Genomic DNA, 25,262 nt, shown 5'->3' on the forward strand with positions numbered 1-25,262 from the left:
TCAGCTTTGTTGCAGGAAGACCCAAAGTCAAGCATCAAACCCCACCCCCACCCATTTCCCCCTCAAAAAAAAAGCTACAGAGGGAATGTGATGGTAGTTGTGTCAGCTGACTCACAATAGCTTTCTGCCTTTGTCTCTCTCGCTGCTCGGCCCTCTCGAACTCCTGCTTCTCGTAGTCCCGGCGGTACTCCTCCCTCTTCAGCCTCTCGTGCTGGTACTCCTCGTAGCTGTCATACCTGTGGAGACGAGGACATATTGCGAGATCACTCCCTCATCCTCTAAATTCGCCCTTCCCGTTGATGCTTATGAAGAACAATCACCAATATTTGCCGCGAGGGCTGCAAAGAGAAGGAGACGGACACGTTAATAAGATGTCTTTTTTGCCACCGCCATGATTGCGAAGCCCGCGAGTGAGGCCCGCGGGAGTGCCGGCGAGCAGCGCAGTCGGGGAGCTGAGCAGCTGCAACTGTCAGCACAACTTCACATGTCATTACTTTCTGCTTAGTTAGGGCTTCATCAAGAAGGAAAGTGCAACTTTCTCCCCCAGCCTGGAACAGTACGAGACATGTCCGTTAAGTTTTCGACTGATGAGCGACTCTCGGGCTTGTCGGGTGTCATTAGGCGCGTGGGTGCCAAATCAGCTCGGAGCACTGGGATGGTGTCAGTCTGTCTCTCTGTCTCTGTTTCAGCACAGCGCGAGTACATCTCTGCATATGAAATGGTCCCCTCTGCAGTGGCTCATGCAAAACTACAGAGGCAGTAAGTTGAATAAGTGGCATTATACAGCTGGGAGCGTCAGCTCACGGGTGCGGCACGAACGCGCATCAGTGTGATTCTTTTGTCACTCGTCTAATAAAACACGATCAATTAAACATATTTGCCCTGCATGTTTGTCACCTCCCCCCCTCATCCCCCAACCCGTTGGGACAGGATGTGGAAAGGCATTCACAAAGAACTCAAAGGATTTCTGAGCGGTGACAGCAAAAAGTGGTGCTGTGCTTTCATGCACGCCATTAAGAAATCTTAAGAAGAAAAAACACACAGAAAAACCAAACATTTGTCGTGACCCGAAGCGTGTAACTAAAAGTTTTAAGCACATGACAAATTGAAGGTTAAATGATTCATTTAAAACAATCACCTTGGCCTGCGGCTCAGAGGAGATCGAGGCTGGGGGTGGGGGCTCTTGTGATTCCTGGAACGAAAAGCATTCAAATCTGTGCTGTGACGAGACCTGAAGGGAAAAATAAAGTTAAAAGTCACTTTTTTTGCAAAAACAAAGGAAACGCGTTCATACTGTTGCAAACGTGTGACATTTGGTTAATTTGCTTTTGGCTTTAAGAACTAAATTAACCTCTTAGATATGCACAGGGCCCATTAGTCTGCATTAAAGAGCATCGTCTCCTCTCCTTGTGCTGACCTAACACAACCCTCGGAAAATGTGCTTGATTTGCTGCAGGATTTTTATACGCATCTGCGCTAGCATACGTGCACGTGCTATCTATGTTGTATGAAGACGTGGTCAATACTTATGGCCTTAGTGGCCTCACTGTAGAGCTAGTTCCCCTACACTGCTCGAGCTTCTGATGCTTAAATATTTAAGTGCTGCTGAAGAAGGAAGACCTGAATAATGGAAGGAGAGAAGTTTGGGAAGCTCAGTGAAGCAAAGGAATGCCAGTTTGGAAAGATCAAGGATCTTATGCTGCAAAATCTTAAAACAGTGAGGAGGGATTTAGAGAATTATTTCCCTGAAATTCTGTTTATCTTCTCCTGCGTGGAGCTATAACAAGCTTACTGCTCTGTCACGTTCAAACTCCAATCCCTATGCACCGTTTTCAGAAAGCTTGTCAGTGTCAGATTTTGATGCAACGCCTTGAGACTATTACTGTATAATTTGTGAGCGAGAGCGAAGAACAAGGGCCCGAATAGAATAAAGTGATTCTATTGGCTCCGCGGAGTAAACTGACCTTTCAGTAATCATGCAAACAAACTGAGTCACAGCGGTGGAGTCGTACACTGGGAGTCACTCAATGAGCCGCTCCTGACAAACTGAATTTATTCACATCCCTCTCGGTTACTCCAGTTTGCCTCTGTTCTTTCACCAAAAGAACCCAACCAGAATCCCCCTCGGCTCTGATCAAAGGGAAGCATGGGAAATGTAGTTCTCCCAGAAAGCTATGATGATAGGAGTCTTTTTTAGAGAGGGGTTTGGAGACTATATTCCCACAGACTGGTTCTCGCTTTCATCTCTGGGGATGTAAAAGACGAGGGTTTGCCACTCAGTAAAAACAACAGCTGCCGCTTAAAACAATAGCCCGAGCATCAAACAAAAAACGGGAGCATGCAAGGGAGTGAGTGAGAAGGGGTGGGTGGGTGAGAGTGTTAGAAAGACACTCAAATAAAACTCCCTGCCTAGAGATGAAAACTCACACTGTTCAAAAGTCCAGTGCCTCTGGCACCTTTCATGTTCTGTTTTTTTTCTCTTTTGTCCTTTGTCTGTTAGTTTAGGGGGGGACCATTCAACTAATCTTTTTCCCCCATTGTCAGCTCAGATCTAAGTGTCACCTGGCATAAAGGCATCATCTGAGTCGTGTAACAACTGCAATATGGTTAGAATCTATTCCATCACAGAATAGCAGGAGGTGAAGAAACATCCTAAAAAGGCCAGGTCACGGTCTATCAGAGGCAGTTTTTTAAATATTCTGAGTCAAAATCACATGCGAAAAGGGAGAGTTGAAGGGCGTGACCATGTTGTTTTAAAAATGGGCATACAAGGTGGTGTAAACATTTCTGAGAAGTGGTTTCCTGCTTGCTATGAGTCCTGTTTAAACTGCATAACTTTGAGGTGGAGCAGCCAAGTAAAAGAACAAAAAAGGGAGAAAGGGGAGTCTGGGGAAGAGACCGATAACTTACCAAGAGGACGGGCGTCTGTCGGGTGAGCTGGAGAGAGAGCGCCTGCGGTATCGTGAAGAGGAGCTGCGGGACCCAGACTGGGAACGGGAACGAGAGCGGGACCCGCTGCCGGCCCAGCAGGAAGGTCTGCTGGGTGACAGGAGCAGGGAGGAAGGTGGAGAGACAGAGCCTCGTGAAGGGGAGCAGCTGGATGGTGGGGAAGAAGAGGGAGAGCAGGGGGCGCAGTCAAAGAGTAGATCCAGAGGGGTGCCCTCCCATGGAAAGAGGAATCGACTTTCACGGCTCTCGTCCAGCTCTAGTTCGTCGTGAAAGGCCAGAAACCCCGGGTGAAGGTAGCTGGAGGCAGGCAGCCTCTGGGGGTAGCAGTCATTCTCTCCCCCCTCGAGGGACTGAGGAGCTGTAGCATTGTTCGTTTTGCTGCTTGATTCTTTCTCCTGGCTACCCGGGCTGTAGAGGGCTTGCAAAGGGTAGCCAAAGTGCTTGTTAAGTTCTGCTCGGATTTCCTGGTCGCACAGGAGCTTTCGGCTGGTGGCGCAAAGATTGTGTTGGTCCCTGTCAATAGTGGCCTCTTGTGAGGGGATCTGAGCGGTTTGTGTGAGGGCGTGCTCCCCTAACCCCCGAACCTGGCCCGCCTCTCCATCCACAGACCCAAAATTCTGCTGTTTAGCCAAAAAACCAGGTGAAGCTGATGATGGAGGAAATGATGAAGATGACGGTGGCATGGCTGAATCCTTAAATTCCACATGCCTGCTCTCCACTTTGCCTTCAGCAGGCACTGGAGCATCAGTGGCACCTGAGGTGAATGTCATTTTCACAGCTGTGGTTGTGGTAACAGTGGCTGAGCCCCCATCCTTCTTATTACCAGCTGTTGCCTGGCAATAGTCATGGTCGCTGTAGTTACGGGGCGTTGCCCGCTTAGTGTTGCCGGTGCTGCGATACTCCTCAAGGCCGCCCCCCACTGCGTGTTGAGTGACGGAGTAAGGGAGGGTGGTGGTTGCTTTGCTCAGTTGGGCGTAAAGCTCAGTCTGTTCAGGACCCTTCCTGGTGGGGCCCCTGCCTGAGGCACCTGGGGCCGGGGCCAGAGCGCCGGGGCCCAACTCACTCAGCCTGGCTCTTTTGCATGCCAAGGCCGAGGAGGAACATGAAGACAACTTGGTTTTGAGAGATGCTTTGAAAGGATTCTCTTGACTGGCTTTGTGTGGGGGCGTGGTAGGTGGTGTCAAACCTGCGAGGGGAGGAAGAGACACAGGTTGGGTTGGGAACAGTAAAATGAAAATGGAATCATAACGCAAACCTCCCCACCTAGCCCCTCCCTCCTCTGCCTCCTCGCCCACACTCCTCTATAAACTCCCGGGTCAGTTTATGGACAGTGGACACAGATACATGGCTGATTAAAATATTCACTTTCCCTCGGCCTAATCCTATTTTATTGCAATCTTGACAGATTAATGTAATGCTTGGTGTAACTTGATATGGCTGCACTGTAATACGGATGACTTGCCATTCTCTACCTCGCTGACCTTGAAAAGATCCCTTTTCGTGGAAAAAGAAAAAAGAAAAAAATATAACCCCGGAAAGGACAAACGTAATGCATCTGATAGCAGGCAGGAAAAAAATTAAAGTGAATGTATCATATCCCTGCCCGCTTCATAGAAACGTCTGGTTTCATTCCGATGAATTGGTCGCCGTCCCGCGCCAAGACCCTTTTGCATGTGTGTGTGTGTAGTCTCAAAGAACAATTGTGTGTGTGACGCAGTGCATGTTTAAAGATTAGCCAGCACCATCCACATTTTCTGTAAGAAGAGAACTGGATGTCACCGCTCTTAATGTTGCCTTAGCAAGCCTGGTGGTGGATCACTGGAAGCACTGGGAATAGGTTAACATTCCTTTCAGATGGCATGTCCCTATTGGATGTGCCCCCCGCCTCCTCTTGCTTCCCTCTCCCTCACAGATTTACAACCAGACAGATGGCAGTTATATGGGAAGTCCTGAGATGAGCCCACTTTATAGCATTGTTAATGCACTCACACAAACAGCCGACACCATTACTCTCGTTCTCCCCTTTCCTCCTCTTCCTCGTCGATCGCCCCCTTTTCGCTTTAGTTCGAGTCTGCCGTTCCGCCCTGTTCTCTCTTCCCGTCTGCCACCTTCCACCAGATCAATCTCTCCTTCTCCGGCTCTGTCTCCCTGCATCTTTTCCTGTTTTTATCTTCCGCAGAACAAATGTGCCCACACACGCAGGCACACTCATCGCTAACAGACTCTCACTGGAGTCAAACTCAGGCACTTTGAAACACCTACGCTCTCCCCTCTTCTTTGCCATTCTTATAATGCAGATCATTCTTCCTTTGCTGGCGAATTGCACTAAATGACAGCTATTAGTATCAAATCCCGTGTTAGGATGTGCACCGGAAAGACAGCCTGGCAACGAGCGTGTGGGATCGCAAAACATAAATGTGCATGTTTCGGCTGTGTTTGGAAGGCCTGATCCACCAGCTTATCATCCTACTTATTATCTGGATGTGCCTATAAGTAGGACTGCAAGCGCCCACTCCCCTTCCTCCCTTCCTTTCCTTCTCCCTTCTCGCTCTCCTCTGTCTCGTTCTCTCGCTCACTTCCCCCCAATCCTCTTCCCCAGTCATGATAGCGAGACAGACATATATTTGCATTATGCCAATTAAATGAGCTTTGGAAATGAGAAAGGAGAGACGCAGAGAGGGAGAGTGGATGCTACACAATGCCTGAAGAACTTCTGTTTCACCAATCAAACGCCATCTGTCCAAAACAACGTACGCACGGGGTCATAAACTAGGAGCCATTAGCGATAGGCGGAAATAAATCAGAATTAGATAAAAATGTGCCTCTCAGTCAAACTTGCTAGTGATGGATGATCTGCAGGTGTGAGCACCAATCATGCGGGGCCCGGAGAGAAAGCAGTGGCGCAGCGATCGAGGCAGAAAGAGGCAAGGTTTTGGGATTTTTGGGGGTTTTTTTTATAGTTCTATTTTCTCGTCCAGCTGCAAATTGTGAAGGGACCTCGGAGCGAACAACAACTCCAGGCTTAAAGAGTTGATCCGGCAGTAAGCTAGGCAAATAACAACACACAGACCACCTCTGTGTCATGAGATACAGTAATTAAAGACAACACAGCAGTACAGGGTAAATCTATTAGCTTGATAGAGATTAGGTCTGAACAGTCAGATCCCGGGGGGGTGCTCACCGTACCTCTCCGAGAAGGGTCAAGAAAACATGCAGTCAAACAGTCCAAACCTCGCTATTAATAACTACTAATCATCATTCGAGTAGGTACAAAGTGTACAAGTCCTCACAGTTAAATTTATCTTTCTTTTAATGAGTGGTTACTACTACTACAACTCATCAAAAAGGCATAAAGTAATAAACTACTGGAAGCAAGTCAAGGAAAATTCCACCAGCGCATGGTCGACTTGCCCTGGGAGTAGAAGGTGGGACCGCCCACCTGGTAGACTGCCATTTGATTATCAGTAACACCACCCTTTATCTCTATTGTAGTGGGATGATTCTCTAAATCTACGAAGGAACGTGTAAGTCCGAACCTAAAAGCTGACAACTCTGCTTACTGGGATCTATATCCATCTGGCTCGTACAGCGCTGAGACTCAAAAGCTAATCTCTAAGTGAGAAAGGCGCTCAGCAGCCCAGAGCTTTCTGGACTAATGACTTTCCTGCTAATATTCAATCCTACATTTTCCACAGAACGGGTTTAAGTCAGGTGAAAGGCTTTATTTGACCGTGCTTATAAAATGGATGTGTTGGAAAAGAACAGACGGCTTAGATTTGGCCACAGGTCAACAGACTCGCCCACGTGCAGTAAAAGCGGAAGAAATATTAACTGCGTTTGATTGCCACAGAGATTAAGGGGCATTGCTCTTTCCAATCTTTAGGTCTCAACAGACATCCCCCCTCTGACCCTGAAAGCTTATCTACATAAATGGGTTAAACAGCACTTCAGCCAAACTGAGAAGGACAGGGGGACACCTCTGGAGGTTTGCTTTTCCACCCCCACAGGAGCTAAGTAGAAGACAGGGGGTATTATGAGGACCATTTCCCTTGCTAGTAAATAAATAGACAAAAGGGCCAGGGCTGCTATTTTGTTTTATTGACCTTAGGTAATTAATTGTAAGAAAACGTGGTAATTACTAACATCACTGACATAAAGAGTGAAAGAAATGGATGACCTGCAATACTGCAGCTTTTCCCCTCACATTTTCATCCCTTTTGTCTTTTAAATACCAATTACATATAGTTTTTTTTTCTAATTTAGCTGAGCATAACTCAATAACACGAAAGGATGAAGTGACTGATAATGAAGAAATATCCCCAGTCTGGCAACATCTACGCAGCTGCCTGTGTCCACAGGGAATTTGAGTAAGGAAGGCGCTGATCATACAGGCAAAACTCAATTACACAGCAAAACCCAATGAAAACAGCAGCCATCTGAATTTTCCCTGCCACGTGTAGGCTAAAGCTCCTTTTTCTCATACACTGCTTTCCATTTAATTTGACCATGTATGAACATGTTGGTTTCATGTATGAATGAGCCTCCTGGTCCCATTACTGCAAAGGTGATCTTTCAAGTTTGGACCTCATACACATTCACGCGTCGCTTTCACGACTGCAAAACGCCCCCCGTGAATTGCTCAGCTCAGTAAAACATGACTGTTAAGGAGAACCAGTTGAACAGCACAGGAATAAAATTAACGCGTGCGTAACAACAGCTCTCGCTCGCTGAGCCCGCGTGATTGGGGCAGGGGCAGCTTTCTCAGCAGCACCGTGCAGCGCGCGAAGACCCTGCTCTTTGCAAAGTTTTCAAACACCTGACTATACTTCACTCGTGTCCATGCGGACGTGCGCAACGATTCCTTTGCGCTTCTTTGTCACTGTCGCGGTTATGTCTGAATGAGCTTTAATGCAGCCGTGACCTACGTCTAAATGACAGGATGCCATTACTTGAACAGATTGATGAAGCCAGCATAGTTGTGTATTCTGCGCCTGGAGAGGGCTTGAGTGAGCTTTCAGTCAGACAGCATTAGGATCTGGTGGAAGGAAAGGTATATTAACTCTTCACTAACAAACCAGTGGGCGTGGTAGGGGAATGGGAGGAGTTTGCTAATAGAAGCCGAGGAGATTGGAAGACCTAATCAATACTTAGGCGCATAAAATTGATCTCCTTATGTCTTCACCTTGAACTCTGAACTGTGATGGAACTATCAAGGCTCCCGAAAGGAATGAACCCATTACTTCCTACCACAGCTATAAGTACTCGGCCGGTCATTTAAAAAAAAAATTTATATTGTCAGAAAAAGTCTGCTTACCTGGGGTTCCAGCAATCTCCACACTTAATGTGCGTTCAGTGGTTTTGTTCTCAAACGGTGATCCCTTGTAGTCACTGGAAGACAAAATAAAACGTAGAACGTCTTACTTCACAGGTGAAAGTAAGACTAAAGAAAGATGTAATGGAAATGAATCACAAAAATGCCTCAGGTTGGATTCTAGTCTATATAGCTTTCTTTGATTTTGTCTTTTTTCTGTAGTTTCCATGTTGCCTTTTTTTTTGCCTAGAATAATGTGGAAAAACTTCTCACACTTACTTTGGAGACTCTGGGGTCAAAGGAAGTGGCAAGGTGGTTGGTTTGGCTGCAGAACACAAAGGAGCATGGGTAATTATTGATCTAAGTATAACACTCATGGTAGAAGAGAACAGATCCACAAGTCTGCAACAATTAATCCCAAATTGGCTCAACAAATGCAAATATTACTACGAAAAAAGAAATAAAAAAAACACCCATTTCTAGTTAGAAAGCCTTACTATGGACACTATTGTACAGAGTATATCTTTTTTTAGATTGACCCCATTTAAAAAATTTATTCTCTTAGGATAGACTGTTCACTCTGTGAGGCAGGATGAAGTGATGGTACGTGTTTCACAGGTGTCTAGACACAGACACCACGCTCAAGACAACAAACAGATCGAAATGGAAAAAGACATACAGAGAGAGAGACGATGCCACAAACAAGACACATGACTGTGGGTGAGCCCCTCCCTAGACAATAAAGTCATAATCGCATGCACCAACAGCAGAGGAGGGGGGAGAAAAGAAAAACAAAAAGAAGGAAGAAAGGAGAGTCAAGGAAGCTTGTGCAGTTGCCCGAGGCTCTGGCCGGCTTGTGCTCCAGCTAAGAGAAGTGTGGCTTTAGTAGCGCGATTCTAGAGAGCAGCACCGGGGCTCTGAGTCTAAATGTACATATTCAGCACACTCAGCTCAATCAGCCAAAGATGATTCAAGGATTGGCTTTGCGAATACAAGACGTACAGTAGCAAGACATGGCTCACCCCTTTTCCCACCCCCTCCTTTGTTTTTTCAAAGACAAAAAAAAACCCCACTCATTTTTGAAAATTGAAAAGAGTGCCTCTGCGACTAGCAAAAAGCATTGGCGAGCAGGCTGTTTTGCTGTCATTGTTGTTGATGCCCTAACAATGACTTGTTAGATTCAAATTAGGACAGGGGGTTAGTCGTGAAATCAAACCGGGAAGTGGTTAGAGCAAGAGAGGGAGAAAAGAGAGCAGAGATAAGGCCAGTGGGGGGGATGCAGTTCATGATTACCTAACAATGGGTGGCCCTGGTCATCGGGGTGCTCGCTGAGTGCCTGCATGTGTGGGTGCCCTTGCCCTTGTATGATGCAGGGAGGGGTGGGCTCTGCAATGCTAGTATCTGGGAGGAGTGGGCTCGGTGGGCCCTGTGAGAGCACCGCTGCGGGGCTGCCCATGACATGGTCATCATCATCATCATCACCATCAACAACAACACCATCATTATCATCATCATCATCATCATCATGGTTAACATCCTCCCTGTAGCCCCCCTGGCTTGGCCACCCCAGATCTAGTCCAAAGGCCATGTCTAGCCCTGGATCTGGCTGGTTAACCCAGCTCTCTAGGTCAAAGGTGAGAGGTGACAACAGGGGCCTTGAATCAGGCTCCTCAGCTTGATTTACTCCCTTGTTTCTATCATCAGTGGTCCCTCTGAGCTCCTTCTCCTCCTTAACCTTAGAAAAAGCCCGGGCTGGACCCTCAGACCTCGCTGCTAATTTGCTCTTACTGCTCCGTAAAGGGGTAATGGGAGTATGCGGGAGGACACGGGCCTGATACTGAGCGGGCCTGTTTTTGGAGGTGAGCAGCTGGCTAAGTAACGGGTGCCCCGGCTTCTCGTCTCTTTTCTTTATAGTCACTGTGATGTGCCTATGTGGCGCACGGCTGGCACTGTTACTGTTGCTACGGCCTTGCCTGCCAAAGCCCTCACTAGCCTGAGTGGCGCCTGCAGCCTCTCGGCAATGCTCACAGCTGTGACTCGCCTCTCGGGGAGGGAGGGAATAAGAGTGCATATACCTAATAAACCTAGCGGCAGCCAGGCGGCCCGCATCGCCTGGCGGCCTTCCTTCTTCACTGGGCGGCCCGTGCTCCAGTTTGGGGCGGGCATGGCCGCAGGCGGAGCTTCTGTGGCCAACAGGGATAGTAGCACCCTCCGACTCCTCAAACCCGTCATCGTGAGCGCAACGCTGCCACTTCCCAGCCCCAAGACCAGCCATACTACACTCGCCTCCAGCCCGGCTCTCACCTCGCTGGTGATGCTGCTGTGGCGGCTGCTGCTGCTGCTGTTGATGAGACGGCACAGCCGGCTTCTTCTTGGAGGTGGTAGAGGAAGAGGAGGAAGAGGTGGAGGAGAGGGAGGAGAACGAGGAAGTGGATGACGAGGACGGTGAAGAGGAGGAAGAAGAGGCACCGAGACCCATGCCACTCTTGTCCCTGCTACTAGCACCCCCCCAGGCGCTCTTGGCTTCGCTGGCTTTGGCGTGGAGGAGGATGTCATCGGTGGCGGTTAGGTATTTCAGCAGCTCGGTGCAGGGCCGCCTCACCGGGCGGTTCTGTTGGCTGGAGCCCCCTCTTGCTTTGCCGTTCCAGGGGCTCTCCGTCTGCGGAGGGACGAGCAGAGAGAGAGCGAATGACTTAGTTAGCTCCAATAAAAAGTTTTGCACAGTGCAGCTGATCTAGTTGCGAGAAATGTTAAGTATTTTATTTGGAACAAAAACAAAAGTAGAAAAGAGACGGAGGCATGGAGAGCCTAAGAGTGTGACTCAAACAGCTCGAGCGCAGTGGTTGCCCAACTGTCTAGGAGGCGATGGTGGGAGTGCTGTCCGCCCATCATTTTAATTGCGTGGCCCCCCGAGCGCCACCGCGCCACTCTGTACGCACACCACGTCCTCCGGGAGTCCTCATTCGCTCTGCTCCAGAAACGGATGACTCAAAGACACAGTATGAAAATAGACTCTGTGAAGAAGGGTTGACGCACTGCATGTGCAAACACGGTACGCAGAGCTAACATATGTCTGCGCCGCATTCACCACACAGTGAGATACAGATGTTCTTTACATTGTGATGATTTTGTGCATGCGTTAAGGCATAACAAATGCAGATTTCAGACAGTCCTACCGAGCAAGAGAACACAATTAAGTGCTATATGCTGATATGACACTGAATGCACAGTATGCCACATTCTGGCGTGAAATCCAAACGGGCGAGAGTGAAATAATCCCATTTTTTCATTTAGCAGAATTCACAAAACCTGTGATACTTACGCTGACTAAAATTAAATCTTAATCAAACCCACCCCTATAGAAAAACACTCTCTTCAGAGCCATCTAATGAGTACATCAAGTCTGATATTTTGATCTTGTCGTCTCAAGGCATCAATCTCGCCGCAAGAGCGCCTGTCGCTGCTTTTTTTTTTTTCTTTCTTTTTTTTTCCCGTCCTCCAACAGGCACCATACCAAGGCGGATAAGTGGTGGAGCTAATGAGACAACGGTGCCGACGCCTCGCCTGGAAAGCCCAACAGCAATCAGCCTGTTTTCATTACGAGATGGCCCCCTGGGACAGTAGACTGCTAGAGCAGAAGTCTAACATCTTCTAAAGGCGGCCACCAAAACAGGCAAAAAAAAAAAAAAAAGTGAGAAGGAGGGAGGGTGAGCAAGTAGCGAGAGAGAGCAAGAAAAGAGTGAGAGAGATAAACAAACACAAACAGGAAAAAAAGTGTGTGCACGGGAGTGAAATCAACAGCGTGTGCGTGTGTGTGTGTGTGTGTGTGTGACTCCCTACCTTGACGACGGCAGGTGGTGGTCTGATCCGGTGGTTGCTGCTGGCTGCATGGTTCTGTGCCTTGCCACCTGTGTATTGATTATAGCTGAGCTGGGAGTTTGCGGGTGCCAGAAGGAGTTTCTTCAGCTGCGAATGGACCCAAACAGAACCAGAAAGGTGGGAGAGGAAGAAGGAGGAGGAGGAGGAGCGGGGAGTCAGCGTGGGTTATGCAAATGGCACCTTTTAATTCAATTCGACTTTATTTAAACAGTGCCAGTTTACGGCGGCAGTCATTTCAGAGCACTTTACATTGTAAGGTAAAAGATTTACAATGGCAGCCTTTCAGTTGCTTTCATTTTTTAACTCTGCAGTTAAAAAAAAGACTTCTTTTTTTTAACTTAAGTGCATGCTACGTGACATGAAAAGTCAAGCCTCTTTTTTTTTTTCCAGTGCAGGTGTTTTTGTGTACACACCACTAGGCTTCTCTAATGTGATTGAATAAACACGCTCAGGCATTTGGCTAAAGGTCATTTGGAAGGGACCAGCATGGAATAAAATGGACTACAATGTCACATAACATAACGTTTTAGGTCAAAGCCTATAAGCTAGAGAAAAACCCAGATGGCACGGATGTGTGTAAAAATAACAGCACCAAGGTAGGCCGAGTTCTTATTTGTGGTGGTGGGGGTGTTTGCCAAAAGAGATGACACAGGGGGATTAGCCGAGACCCTGCTGAGAGCAGACGAGATGAGATAGATTTCTTTTTCCCCCCGACTTTCATTACGTCCCGGCTTGATTTCAGGGCCCGTGGCACTGTGTCAGCCGCAGTTGTCCCCAACCACAGCGTTCGTATCACTGAACTGGCGCCACGATAGCGCTGTTATGTAATTAGCGCTGAGCAGCAAACACACTGATCCTTTCCACTCATTTCCCTCCTACTTGCATCTGCATCCCTGCTTGCTGCGACTGCACATAAATGAACACATTGTGGCAAATACGGAGTGTGAAGTCAGGCAAACGTCACACAGACAAATGACCGCTACTGGGGTTCTGGTCTTGTTGAGAAGTCTTATCTGATGTGTGCTTTGGACTGCCAAAAACACAGCGTACGTGTGAGTACGTGCGAGACCGGAGGTCAGGTCTCGGGTATAACTCATGTCTGAACTGTAGGATGGTGCTGGTGTGAGAATCGTGATAAGGAAGAGCTGTAGCTGTTACCAGGGAAGGCTCCTCGGGCTCTGGGGTGCGCGGTGAGCCGCCGGGAGAGGAGGGACAGCTCTGGTCACTGGCATTGGTCACGTCCCCATCTGCCAGGGCCTCAAACGAAGGCAATCCGTCCTCATCCACCGGGATGCTGTCCAGGGTCTCTGTAAGCACTGCCAGCAAGTTGGCCTCATTTTCTTCATCTATCTTCTTAGGAGGGGGGGGGTAGAGGGGTGGAGAGGGGGGGGGGGGGGGGGGTAGGGGGGTGGAGAGTGGGGAAGACAGAGACAAAAAAGAGAGGGGGGGGGGAATGGGACATTTTAGTCAGAAGAAGAAGTTGCATCCCTTTTTCTTTATTTTGGGGAAGTAAAGGTGGTGGTTGGCTTTCATTGTTAATATAGAAAACATTTGTTTTTTCTCGTTTTTTTTTATTTTTATTTTTGTGCAGCAGCTGAGCTCACTGCGTTCTGGCAGCCTTTTTTACAAAAACACTAAAAACCCAAACAAAATTTGCCTCATGTGCATGTGAGTCAAGCCTGTCACTCATATTTTAAGCGAACAGCTTACTGGACCAAAATAATATCTCCCCCAAGAAACCCATTACCAACGCTGACAAGTAGCAAGTATCTGGGGGAAGACAGCAATGGGTTGGGGCAGGCTGTGGTATGGAGGGGTTTATGGTGTGTGTGTGTGTGTGTGTGTGGGGTGTGTGTGTGTGTGGGTGGGGGGGGATAAAAGGAAACAATGCGCAGAAGTTCGCTCTTCTCTCTCTTCAGCCCACAGCTTCGAGAGTCGTCGCTTGCCGACAAGATGTTTGCGAGCGGCCCTCAGATAAGGAGAAATTACGACTCGCCAAAGCTAAATAAATCTGATTTATTTAAAATTGCTGGTGTGACAGGCTGACATTCACAATGGGAGGGAACTCAGCTTCAACACTTTGCTATAAATAAAGCTTGTTTTTGCTACTCGGACCCCTTTTTTGAAGTGCAGGAGAAGTTGTGCGCTCGCAGCTTATAAATGTGTGAGGAGTAAAGACAGAGAGATGAATGTATGGAGAAGGCCTTGAGATGGGGAGGGTGAGGTGTGAGCTGCCAGCTATTGACCGGGGATAATAACGGCATGCGTGTCGGGAAAAAAAAGACAGAAAAACAAAGAAAAAGGAGAACGTATATAGATCAATGTTAAGACTGAGAGTAATGCAGCTCACTTGACAAAGGGGAGCGTGTGAGTCCATGTGAGGAACGACTGTGTCTTTTCTCTCGCTCGCTCTCTTTTGCATTGACAAGTGACGACAGGAACTTAAGGTTCCAAGGCCATAAAAACCCCACGGGGCTTCGGGACAGCAGAGAGATAAACAGCCTCATCACCCTGGGACGTTCTGTGGCCAGCCCAACAAGAGCAAATCCCTTCAAGCACACGATAGGATTCACGTGGCTCGGCGATGGCACACGGCCATCATTACGCCTCTCAGATATCCACGCTGTTCCTCAGAAAAATCCCACATGCGCACGCTTCTATCTACCCTCACTTATTTAACACAATTACACACACAGCATGGACGCCGCTGTTTTGGATCTGCCGCCGAGATAGCGGCCATTTTAATGCCTCAACCCCCACCCTCCCCTCCTCCAATTTTCATTTACAGATGACACAGATATCTTGGACGTTCACTTAGCTAGCTAACAGTGAGGAAAACGTTAATCTGATGTTTATTGAGTAGATTTTCTCCTAACAACACGAACACTCAGTCATTATTAAAAAATGATAAAGGGGACATATTTCACAGAGATAACGCGGCGTAGGCTGGGGCTGTGCTGCATTGGCAAGCACATGCTTTGCAGGAAATTGCTCTGTATGAGGTGGCGTGCTGTTTAATTACTTTCAAGAAGCTTCAAAATCCACTGTGCTGGAACCCCCGCTCTATTGAAATGCTCACCGTTTTCCAGCATCCCAAGTTATTACCTGAGCACTAAGCGGATAGGTATTAACTGCTGATAAAGCCGGAGCCTTGGCTTAACCCAAACGCACATCCTAGCATGAGAAATTAAAATTTAGGAGCAATTTCAGATGATCAAAACCGAGTCTTTAATGAACTGGCCTTCTGGTTAGGCACTCATTAACCATTCAATCAATGCTCCGTTTAAGGCGTGGCTTTATTTGCCTCGCAAGAGCGACTTTAAACCAATAAATCTATATTGGGAAGAAAGTGCATTACATTAAATGTTGGGAGAGCTGTGCAGGCTTTGTTATGTCATGGTTTGAAAGGGATTGGGGCATTTCTGCAGACTCAAATGTAGTCCTGTTTAAAAAAACACACACATACACACACAAAAAATCCTCCACCAATTGGCAGACTCCCACAGGCGCACTGTATCCCCAAAGATAACCCAGAAGGGACTCTCGTATTCTGTAAGAGACACTTGTGAAAACCCTGAGTCGTGACGATCATGCAACAGCCACTGCTGCGGCTCTAGTGGAGGCACTCATAGGCCAAGTGGGGATTTGAGAAACTGGGGTAAAGAGCAAACCTCTGCTCTGGAGAGAGAGAGAGGATGATCTAATGCCTCTGTCCACGAGGACGAGCTTTTCCACGCCAGCTTAAAGACCACACCTGGTGCACCAGAGTCAATCTACTGGCAGCGACTCTCTGGCCACTTGTTTATTTATAAACAAAGTCTCCATGTGGGTGGACCTCAGAAGCTATGGCACCCAAAGGGGGTAACACCAGCACAACCTAGCACCTCGCTGACGGCCCGCGTCCGCTTATATTGATTACTACAGCAGCTGCTGAGAGGGAAAAGAGGACAGAAAGAACAAAGAGAGGAGAGAAAAATTGTCTCGGCGGGAGCACTTTCTCGTCCATCCCGCTTAATGGACCTCACCGAATTAAAGAGATCTTAACAATCCTGGGCTAATTGTGGGATCACAATATATTAACCCCACTCCAATTCTAAAGGGTGCCGTTTTGCAGCAGTTTTATTCCAAATGCTTCAATTAGCCATAAAACATGCTGGCAAGTGCTGGCAGAGCTTCTCTTTACCCCCCGCTCCTCCTTCACCCCAGCCTCCCCCACGCTGGAGCAAAGAAAGCCAACTTCAGTTGTTCATTATTAGGTGAGGCCCTTTTGTTATCAGACAGGCTGTCTTTGAGATTGTCCTTGCCTTTAACTCTTTTATTGAGTTCTACAGCACAGCATTATGTTCCAGGAGATACTATTCACACGGGCTGATAACGGAAGGTGAAGGTGCTGCTTTAGACAAACACTCGCTCCTGCACGCCGGGGCAAATAGCCAAATTAAAATCTGCTAATTGCTTCCCGAGGATTCCACGCTTCTTAGCGAATTTGCCAGCGATCAAATTTTAACGGGGGCAATGGATGATTTACACGTTTAAGAAGAACCTAAAAGTGTTTTGAAAGTGCCAGAATGACAAACCTGGTGGCTGAGTAACATCGGGACGGGGTTTAGACGGGCTAAACAGCCCCTCCGCAATCTTAAATTGAGAAGCAGAACACGTGACAGACACTCTGGGTGCGCGAAGATAAAATATCTCCCATAAAATGGGTCATCTAGTATTTAAAATGCTGTTTATTCTCGCTGCCTCTTCCTGCTCTTTCTTTCTGTAAATACAAGCACGCCAACCAGTTAGCGCAGACAGAAAACGTGCTTAATAAATTGGCCACAAAATTGGGTGGTAGGGTTAAAGCTACGCCCTGACAATTTAATTGCTTTGCTCCATCTCCATCTTTGTTCTCCCCACCACCTCCAACTCTGCTCCCTTCTCTGTCAGATTTCAAAAGCGTTCCCTTGGATGAGGTTAAGCTTGACACGGGCCAGACCTAATCATGGCACAATCAGAAACTGAAGGGTGTGTGTGTGTGCAGCATGTGGGGTTGTGGTATCAAGTCATCACATCTTGACTCTGCCAAGAGAAGCAGCCTTGGATTTGATAAACAAATAATGTCATTCTGTGTTATTACCCCCGGCCCCCAGATTTCAGAGGAAATAAATCAAAGTCAGGCTTGCCGTTAAGGCGTTAGTCAGGCCTGACACGTCGGCTGGTCACACAGGCACAACATATGGCAGCGGGGAAGGAGAGAGAAAGGAGAGGCAGGGAGGGTGAGGTACAACACGGCGCGCGGTGGAGAGACAAATCATGGCAGCCACCAGAGACGTCTGGTCATTTAGCATGAGCTTACTGAGATGGAGAGAGGGTGATTATGGCCTATACGGAGCGATGAAACCATACATAACACTGTTAAGTTCCTGTGAGTGTGTGTGCGCGCGTGGCCGTCTGCGCGAGCGAGGCGGCGGTGGCACACAGTCTGATGGTGTTCCAAATCATAAAACTAAATGTTAAACCTCAATTGTGGTCAGGGCTGTGAATGTTTCACGACATGTAGCTGTGAACTGAACACTCATGTCATTTTCCATGTGACTACAAAGTCAACAGAGCATCTCGTTATTTAGAAACCATTTCCAAAGCAAATGATCCTATGAAGTAGATATGGTGGCTCTACGTGTTCTGGACACACACCCAAAAAGAAAATAAAAAAAATCATAGTACTGGTAGTATAAAATCTTTTGCTTTCTAAATGGAGACAAGCTTGTCCAGCCCCGGCACCAGGCAGCTGATTTTAGCCTTCCCCGTCCTACTTAGCTGTATTTCCATAACTGGTCTGGATAATCCTTTTTTATCGTGCACAAAGTCACTATTTTCCATTTAAACAAAAACGGCATCTCTGTAAATGAGACAGTGATGTCACAGGAATCGACTGCTTAGATGCCAGATGCCTATCCGGGTTTAGAAGGCTACGTGAGTTATAAATCAGCGAGGAAACGGTTCGAGCCATCAATAAGGAACAGGATGTGTGTGCGCGCGCGGAGTTGATGCATCTCCGGGGAACCATTTGAGACTGTTACAGCACTATCAGATGAGTTGATGGGGGAATGAGAGAGGAAAAAGGGAAAGTGAAAAGAGGGGATATCTTTCTCTGCGTTTGTGTGTGTGTGAGACAGAGTGAGCCGAAGAGAGAAAGAGAACTCTTGTTACACTTTTTGACACAGGCCAGATCCGATTGTGACACCTACCCAAGGGATGTTAGCAGTGCTGTTCTTTCTGGTTCTGTGACGGGGGAAAAAAATCCTTTGACTGGTAACCTTGCTGCTCAAACTCACCACCTGAACTCTGTCACACATCTGCTGAGATCAGCTGTCACATGCCTTCAGACCCGTCAAGCCCTTTCTGTCTAACTTTGGGTCACGCGGTCTCGGGGTTTGTGCCTTTTCGCAGAAGCACACGTGACCCGGAAAGATTTGCAATCTTGCAAAAAAAAAAAAAAAAAAAAAAGCATCTCTAGAGACAATGCAAACTGCCGTCGAAACACATTATTTATGACACAACCGTAAAATAATCCAGTAACCTCTATCTAAACACGTCGTAAAACGCACGCACGCACGTCTACATATCACACATTCTCGCACAGCTAACCAAATAACAGCTCGCAGGAGGCTCCGGTCTGTCCCGGTATAGCCTCCCCATCTACAGTCCTGCCCCAAGCTGCTGTTGTTTTCCTTCTACAGCCATCCAACAGATGGTCCAAGCAACCGTTTGCTAACACCACCAAATCACACACCATCATAACGATTGGACACTCTTTTGTTTTGGCAGCTACCTCCCAATCGGCTTGGCATGTGGAAACACTGATTGCTGTGATTGCTCTGACTGTGCCTTGCTCTGACGGCCACAGCAGGAGGGAGAGCAAAACAGAGATTTGGAGCTTCAAATAAGGAATATTCAGCTAGATGCAGAGATGTGATGAGGAATGGTGCTTCTCTCTGCTTTTTTTCCCCCTTCTCTTCCTAATGGCATGCAAATAGCTATTTGCTTAAGTCAGCAGCTCTGAATGTGCACTACTAAGCAAGGGGCCTTTGAACCTACTGTTACACTGCTGATAATGTGTTGGAGGAACACAGGGAGGGGGGACAGAGTGAGCGCAGAGAGGGGCAGAAAAAAAAGAAGCAGACACAGTGTTTCCACTGTCCATCTTGCCGCTACATTTCCTGGCTGGAATGCAAATCTGTCATCGGCTGTCAAGTGCAGCTATTCATAAAACAATTACATACAAAGAGAATGCAGGCCACTTCAGTTCTGACATTTACACAGATTTGAGAACGAACCAGAGTTTGTTGTTTTTTTTCCCAAAGAAGACTCAATGTTATTATCCTCCGCTGACACCACCTTTAGACACACACGCACACACGCGCACCTTCACAATGCAGCTCCCTGACCTTTCGGGCCCTGCCGAGCCCATCGAGAGTTCGTGGCGTTTCATTTGTCATGGTAATGTCTTCCTCGGAAAGACGCCAACCCGAGGAGAACCAGGATGGAGTGGACAAGATATAGTCGTCTGCAGCGTTTTCAAACCACAAGACGCCTCGAGGTGTGCTCCTGTGTCACTATCCCGCTGAGCATCTTTGCGTGCGCGTGTTTGTACACACGACAGGGGACCCTATATCGGAAATTTATGGTAATTGAAAAAGGCCCAATCTTTCGGGAGGGGAAAAATGCAGTCAATTTGATTCCGCAGCGCAAAAAAAGGTCACCCTATTCAATTTGCACTCAATGCCATATGTGGCACGACAGGGAAACACCTGAAAGCAAACGATCTTATCGTGGCCTCGCAGGCTTCGCCACTTAACCGCCGCATAAAGCTATTTGCTGATTACTAAATAAACGCATTATCTTTCACTTTGATTTTTGCTTGTGCGCGCAAGCCGGCGCCTCGTCGCTTTTGGATTCAGGTAGAAAGCTGCCACAGCGGCGTGTGCGCCTCTTATCCGTGTCGTGACTTTGCGAGCGTGTTATCTGAGTGTTTCTTTCTTCTTCTTCTTCTTTTTTTTTTTTTTGGCCTCGCACACTTTCCACTGCCATGTGTGTGCGGGCTGCACGTCTGGTCGAGCATGTAGGGCTGCACGAGCTCTCGCATGTTGAGTGAGCGGTAACAATGCGGGGGTGCGCCCATCTTTACAAGCAAAGAAATGAAGAAAACATCAAAGGAACGGTGCACGTAAGTCGATACAATCCCAACCCATCGATGTGAGGCAGGGATACGATGAGAAAGGATGAGGGGTTGGGAATGTGTGGGGGCATGAAAGCTCTCACGGTCTTTCTTTGTAGCTGCCAGCGCCGAATTCTGAGCTGAATTTCATCTTAATCTGGGATCTATTCTCTGTGGAATACTGATCATGTTGCCTTTTTGAATGGATAGGCTTTACATTTACATTTAGCCGAGCAGACCCGACACACCTGCACCCACTAGTAGAGTGCGTAACGTCTGCCAAACACAGAATGATCAATGGTCGTTGACCACTTGATGACAAGCGTCCAACACTCGAAATCCCTTCCCTATCTGCCCATCAAGTTATTATACAACAAAGCCCACAGCAATATGAAAAGAGGTTTGGCAAGCCAGTGTGTAGCCTGAAAATGGGTTTCTGGAAAGAGCTGATCAACAAGCAGACAATTTTAGAGCCGTTGACTTCCTGATGTCAACAGCACTATCATGGCAGACACATCCAGCAGATATATCCCAAATACACCACTTCACAAATTCACAAAACACATATTTTACAGTTAAATGGAGTCTGTTTTCAATGTGTTTGTGCCAAGTAATAATAATGCTTACACGTACATCGTAATTTTGAATTGAACACCTGCAACCCATAACCCCCATTCTTTTGGAGACACCCAGCCTGTTTCTACATCCATCTCTGACACAGCTAACCCCCCCGCGACTGACGTCTCCTTCTTAAGTCTCAGTCTAATCCAAATGACATTTTAATACGCTCAATTTTTGCTTTTCAAAAAGTCAAACAAAAAGCGGCGTTTTTCCCTCCGCGCTGACAAAATGTCTGCAAAAGCATCAGCTCCTACTGCAGCTACTGATTGGGCAGCAAGTGAGTCATCCAAGCATCGAGTCACTCATGCATCTGCAGAGCCTCCGAGAGCCTCTTGAACTATTTGAGGCCTGTGCAGACTTAAATGCTTCAGGAATAAGCTGGAGCTATGAGCATGCAGTGCACATAATAAAGCTCCTTTCAAATGGGGAGGGGTTTTTTTTCCTCTTTTTTTTCTTTTCCTCCAGCTTTTACAAACTGAGTCTCAAACAAGGGAAAACCTTCACATGTACAGTGCAAGACTGCAATAAGACACGGACAAATGCATTTACCTAAACTGTATACCAGCAACAACAAAATAGACGGAAACTTGCTTTTATTTCATTACTAACCTGTCGTGCAAGTTCGTGTGGAAGTCGTGTTACAACCAGCAGAGCCTGACAGAATATGGCAGACTAACGGGGTAGAAGACTTCTACAACTGCTGGGTTTACCAGCATAAAAATATAAGCAGGCCTTTGCTGAAGACGGGCAGCAGCGTTTTGTCCAAAACTGACAGCGTTTCACCCCAAATCGAGGCGCGCACTGATTGAAGACTTGTCTCCATGCTGTTCCCCTCTTTCTCAGCATTTCTATATATATTTTCCCCCCATTCCACTCTGTTATTTTATATTGCTTTCTCATTACTGGCTAGTGCTTTCTCTCTTACCTTTGCTCATCTCTCCCTATCAGTCTGATCAGCTCATTTTATCTCTTTGCCCAGGAGGAGCCTGCACTTCCCGCCTTTGTTGCATTAGAGAAAGAGTATAAAAGCATTCCAGGAATCCCTGTTTATATATCTTCCTTCCACTCTAAAGTGTACACTGTTAAATAGTACAAGGAAAGTTGGCCTTATCGCGCGGCATCAGCGTGACATGTTGCTGTGTGAGTGAGAGTATAAGTCGGTGGGTGGGGGGGTGGGGATTATTGGCTTAGTGTTTTGGCCAGGTTAAAGTGAAACAGCCCTGAAAGGCTCTTAGTGAAGATTACCCCACGTACTAAAAATAGTCATTTTCACCCAGTGCACACACACGCACACAGACACAGACACAGAGACAGGAAGCAAGTGTCTAACGTGATGTGTCTGGCCAGAAAAAAAACCCCCACTATCTGATCTTAGCATTGGGCGTCTCAATTCCACAAAGACACAAACACACACATGCACACACTGAAGGCTCCGCTCTGATGAGAGAGATGGGTATCCACTTGGGGCATGGGATCAGCTGGGGCAGGAACACCAAACCATGCCTCAATCAGCAGCAGTGGCCCAGTGGGAATATGTGTTGAGTGTGTGTGAGAGAGAGATGAGGGAAGGGGGGACTAGACAGGGAAGCCAAGCAGCCACCACCAGACCCAAAGATGTTCCCTTGCTCTTTTTCCAAACATTCCCTGTGGGGACTTTATTTTGGCTATATTCACCATTCTGCTTACTATCCTTTTATTTTTTTCCCTCCTCCTTTGCTCCCATCTCCCTTCCAGCCTTTCCTTCCAGAAGCGACTGTTGGGGGGCCAGAATATATTTGTTTAGCCACTGCTGCTCCAACTTGCCATGAGCCAGGGACAAATGCCTTGCCTTGGGAGTGAAAAGACAGAGAGCGGGAGAGAGGCAGAAAAGGGAGCCTACAGTGTTATGGGGCAGGCGGGTTGAGAGCTCTTGTTGTGGAGTGGATCTGACAGATGCTCCGAGATGACACAGGCTTGGACAACCCATGTCGGCATCTCTCTCTACTATACATCTGAGCCTATTTGTCTGCGCTCCCTCTCATTTATGTGTCTTGAAACGGAGCAGCACAGCAGAGCTGCGGGCCCGAAAGCCGCAGCTTGCCTTCAGCTCGACAGTGATGGAGGATTTCTTCCAGCAGACAGTGCAAACAATGTCTCGGCACAGTAAAACTGAAGGGAACTCGAGATGAGGAAAGTATGGTGTATTCTAATAAGACTCACTTGAGAAAATCATATTATACAGAGGAATATGATAATTCATACACCCTTTGCTGGAGCAGTGAACTGATGCGGGTGGTGTACTCTCAAATGTCAGCATAAATTTGCAAAATAAACGCAACCGGCATTCAGCAGGGAGTAGGAACAGGGACAATAAGGGTCTCTGCTGTGTGTGTGTGTGTGTGTGTGTATATGTGTGTGTGTGGGCGTGACAATTCCTCTCAGAGGGTCTATGGCTTTTTGTGCTTGTTCCTGTTTCAGCTCACAGGAGCTATAACGCCAACAAGTGTGTGAGCTAATCTGTGCTTACACAAGTAGGCAGGGCTGCTTGAGGAAAACATTTCATCACAGCATGTTTTATCAAAGCCTTCTAAAGATGACCCAATCAATCTAATCTGCCTTTACTTAAGAATAAGCGCCTGAGCATCTGTCCAATAAGGCAAAAACAAAACAAGACAAAGCACCATAATGCCTTTTGAAGGCGAGTGCCATCACATACACACACACACATTCTGAACACACAGCATCCTGTTGGAGTAATATAAAGAGTTTTCATATGTGACACGGACCACATGCATGCTCTCACAGCACGTCTCTGTATGATATCTGAATAATGCTTTAAGCCTCGGCTTCTTATTTTACTACATACTAAGCCCATAACATTTTACTTCCAATCCAGGGGCTTTCGTTCGGGCTGGCACAAGCCCAAGGCCCTCCTGGTCTATACGTTTTCACCATCCATCTGTCCCCATGCCTCTGCATCTGTCCTGTCATTTGCTGCTCTTTCCTCTTTGTTTCACTCTTTATCTCACCCTTGTCCTGTCTTTCCACCTGTCCATCTATCATAAGCGCATCTCACACGTATCGAGGTATAGGCAGCCCTGACATGCCAAAAGTTGCACTCGGAGCCAGTTTTCTTTCATAATAGCGCAGGCTGACTCGCAGCAGAGAACAGCTGTAAATGCCTTCCCATGCATACATGTGATGTGACCGTCCCACGTCCCTGAGGGACCGCCGCTAGGACGTCCACAGTGGAATTTGAATTAAGCCCAGACCAGTGTGACACATTTCCATCACTCAAACGGTTGACACGAAATCTGAGTAGAGACCTGTGGTTCCAAAGACACTGGGTCACACTTCTATGCTGTTATCTTTGGCAGTACATTGGGAACTTATTGGAGTAACTACCCCTCAACAACTGCAGCCCAAAATAGACCGTGGACTTTCACAGTCGGCCCGTTTTGAAGAGGTGTCAAACAAGCCGGGCCAGGAGCAATAGCTTTTATGTGTGTGTGTGTGTGTGTGTGTGTGTGTGTGTGTGTTACAGAGGGGAGGTGGGGGTGTATCATTCTCTACATTGGTGTTAGGGACAGTTGGGACAGTGGCAGGGAAAGGAGCAAAAGGCCAGCCAGGGGACAGCTTGTGATCTAATACCAAGCACTGCTTCCAGAACAGAACGCATATACACACAGAAACAGACACAGACAAAGTATTTTTACACACACATGCTGCTTAAAAAGTGTGCAAACACTTCCCATCGACCCCTTAATAAGAAAATAAAGACCTTCAAAGGGATGCACTCTTTTTATGCAACCAACCCAGTAAAAGCCACATATCACTTTTAACTCTTTACCCCTTGAAAGCCAACTATGAGGAACCATTGAAGGTCTGTTCTGAACTGAGCAGTTTCTGTCATGTTTTAGGCCTGCTTATAGAACAAAATGACTGCGTGTGCATCAGAGGGTGGTCTCTGGCTATGCAGCTACCCTTTGAAAAACCTGGAAACTATTCAAACAAAGTCTTGATTGATATACACGAATGAGTCAAAGCATGTCATTAAGGGTACAGGGGAGGTCTTCAAATTTGGTGTTATGGTGGAAAGAGTTAGCATGGCACTAGCCTGAAATGCACAGAGTCACATTAAAAGACAGGCATGCACATAGGAGGCCTGTTAGTGGTGATGACAACAGCAATGGCGACTGTTCAAATGCCACTTTTTGTTCTTGTTGTTTTTTTGTTTCTTTGCACACCCTAGCTTGGGCTTCTTTAGATTCTCCAGATAAAGCTGTGTAAAAGTGACCCACTGTATTTGTAAAAGAAGGA

The 25,262-nt window shown here is 47.3% G+C and overlaps 1 protein-coding gene across 9 annotated transcripts in view; it reads right to left on the reverse strand.

The window, feature by feature from the left end:
- The window catches only part of ppargc1a (peroxisome proliferator-activated receptor gamma, coactivator 1 alpha), a 302,621-nt gene that overhangs the window by 5,975 nt on the left and 271,384 nt on the right, over nucleotides 1-25,262 (reverse strand). For 3 of the 9 annotated variants that reach the window (XM_076881868.1, XM_024798243.2, XM_024798244.2), the window contains exons 3-10: nucleotides 13,298-13,492; nucleotides 12,101-12,226; nucleotides 9,554-10,919; nucleotides 8,540-8,585; nucleotides 8,264-8,337; nucleotides 2,911-4,135; nucleotides 1,139-1,231; nucleotides 116-236 (exon numbers count right to left, since the gene is read on the reverse strand). In XM_076881868.1, coding sequence (XP_076737983.1) covers nucleotides 116-236; nucleotides 1,139-1,231; nucleotides 2,911-4,135; nucleotides 8,264-8,337; nucleotides 8,540-8,585; nucleotides 9,554-10,919; nucleotides 12,101-12,226; nucleotides 13,298-13,492 — 3,246 coding nt within the window. The remainder of the gene's footprint in view (nucleotides 1-115; nucleotides 237-1,138; nucleotides 1,232-2,910; nucleotides 4,136-8,263; nucleotides 8,338-8,539; nucleotides 8,586-9,553; nucleotides 10,920-12,100; nucleotides 12,227-13,297; nucleotides 13,493-25,262) is intronic. The other 6 variants (XM_076881872.1, XM_004554424.6, XM_076881871.1 and 3 more) reach the window with 4 other exon arrangements.

This window comes from Maylandia zebra, linkage group LG3, assembly GCF_041146795.1.
Source record: "Maylandia zebra isolate NMK-2024a linkage group LG3, Mzebra_GT3a, whole genome shotgun sequence".
Lineage (NCBI taxonomy): Eukaryota > Metazoa > Chordata > Actinopteri > Cichliformes > Cichlidae > Maylandia > Maylandia zebra.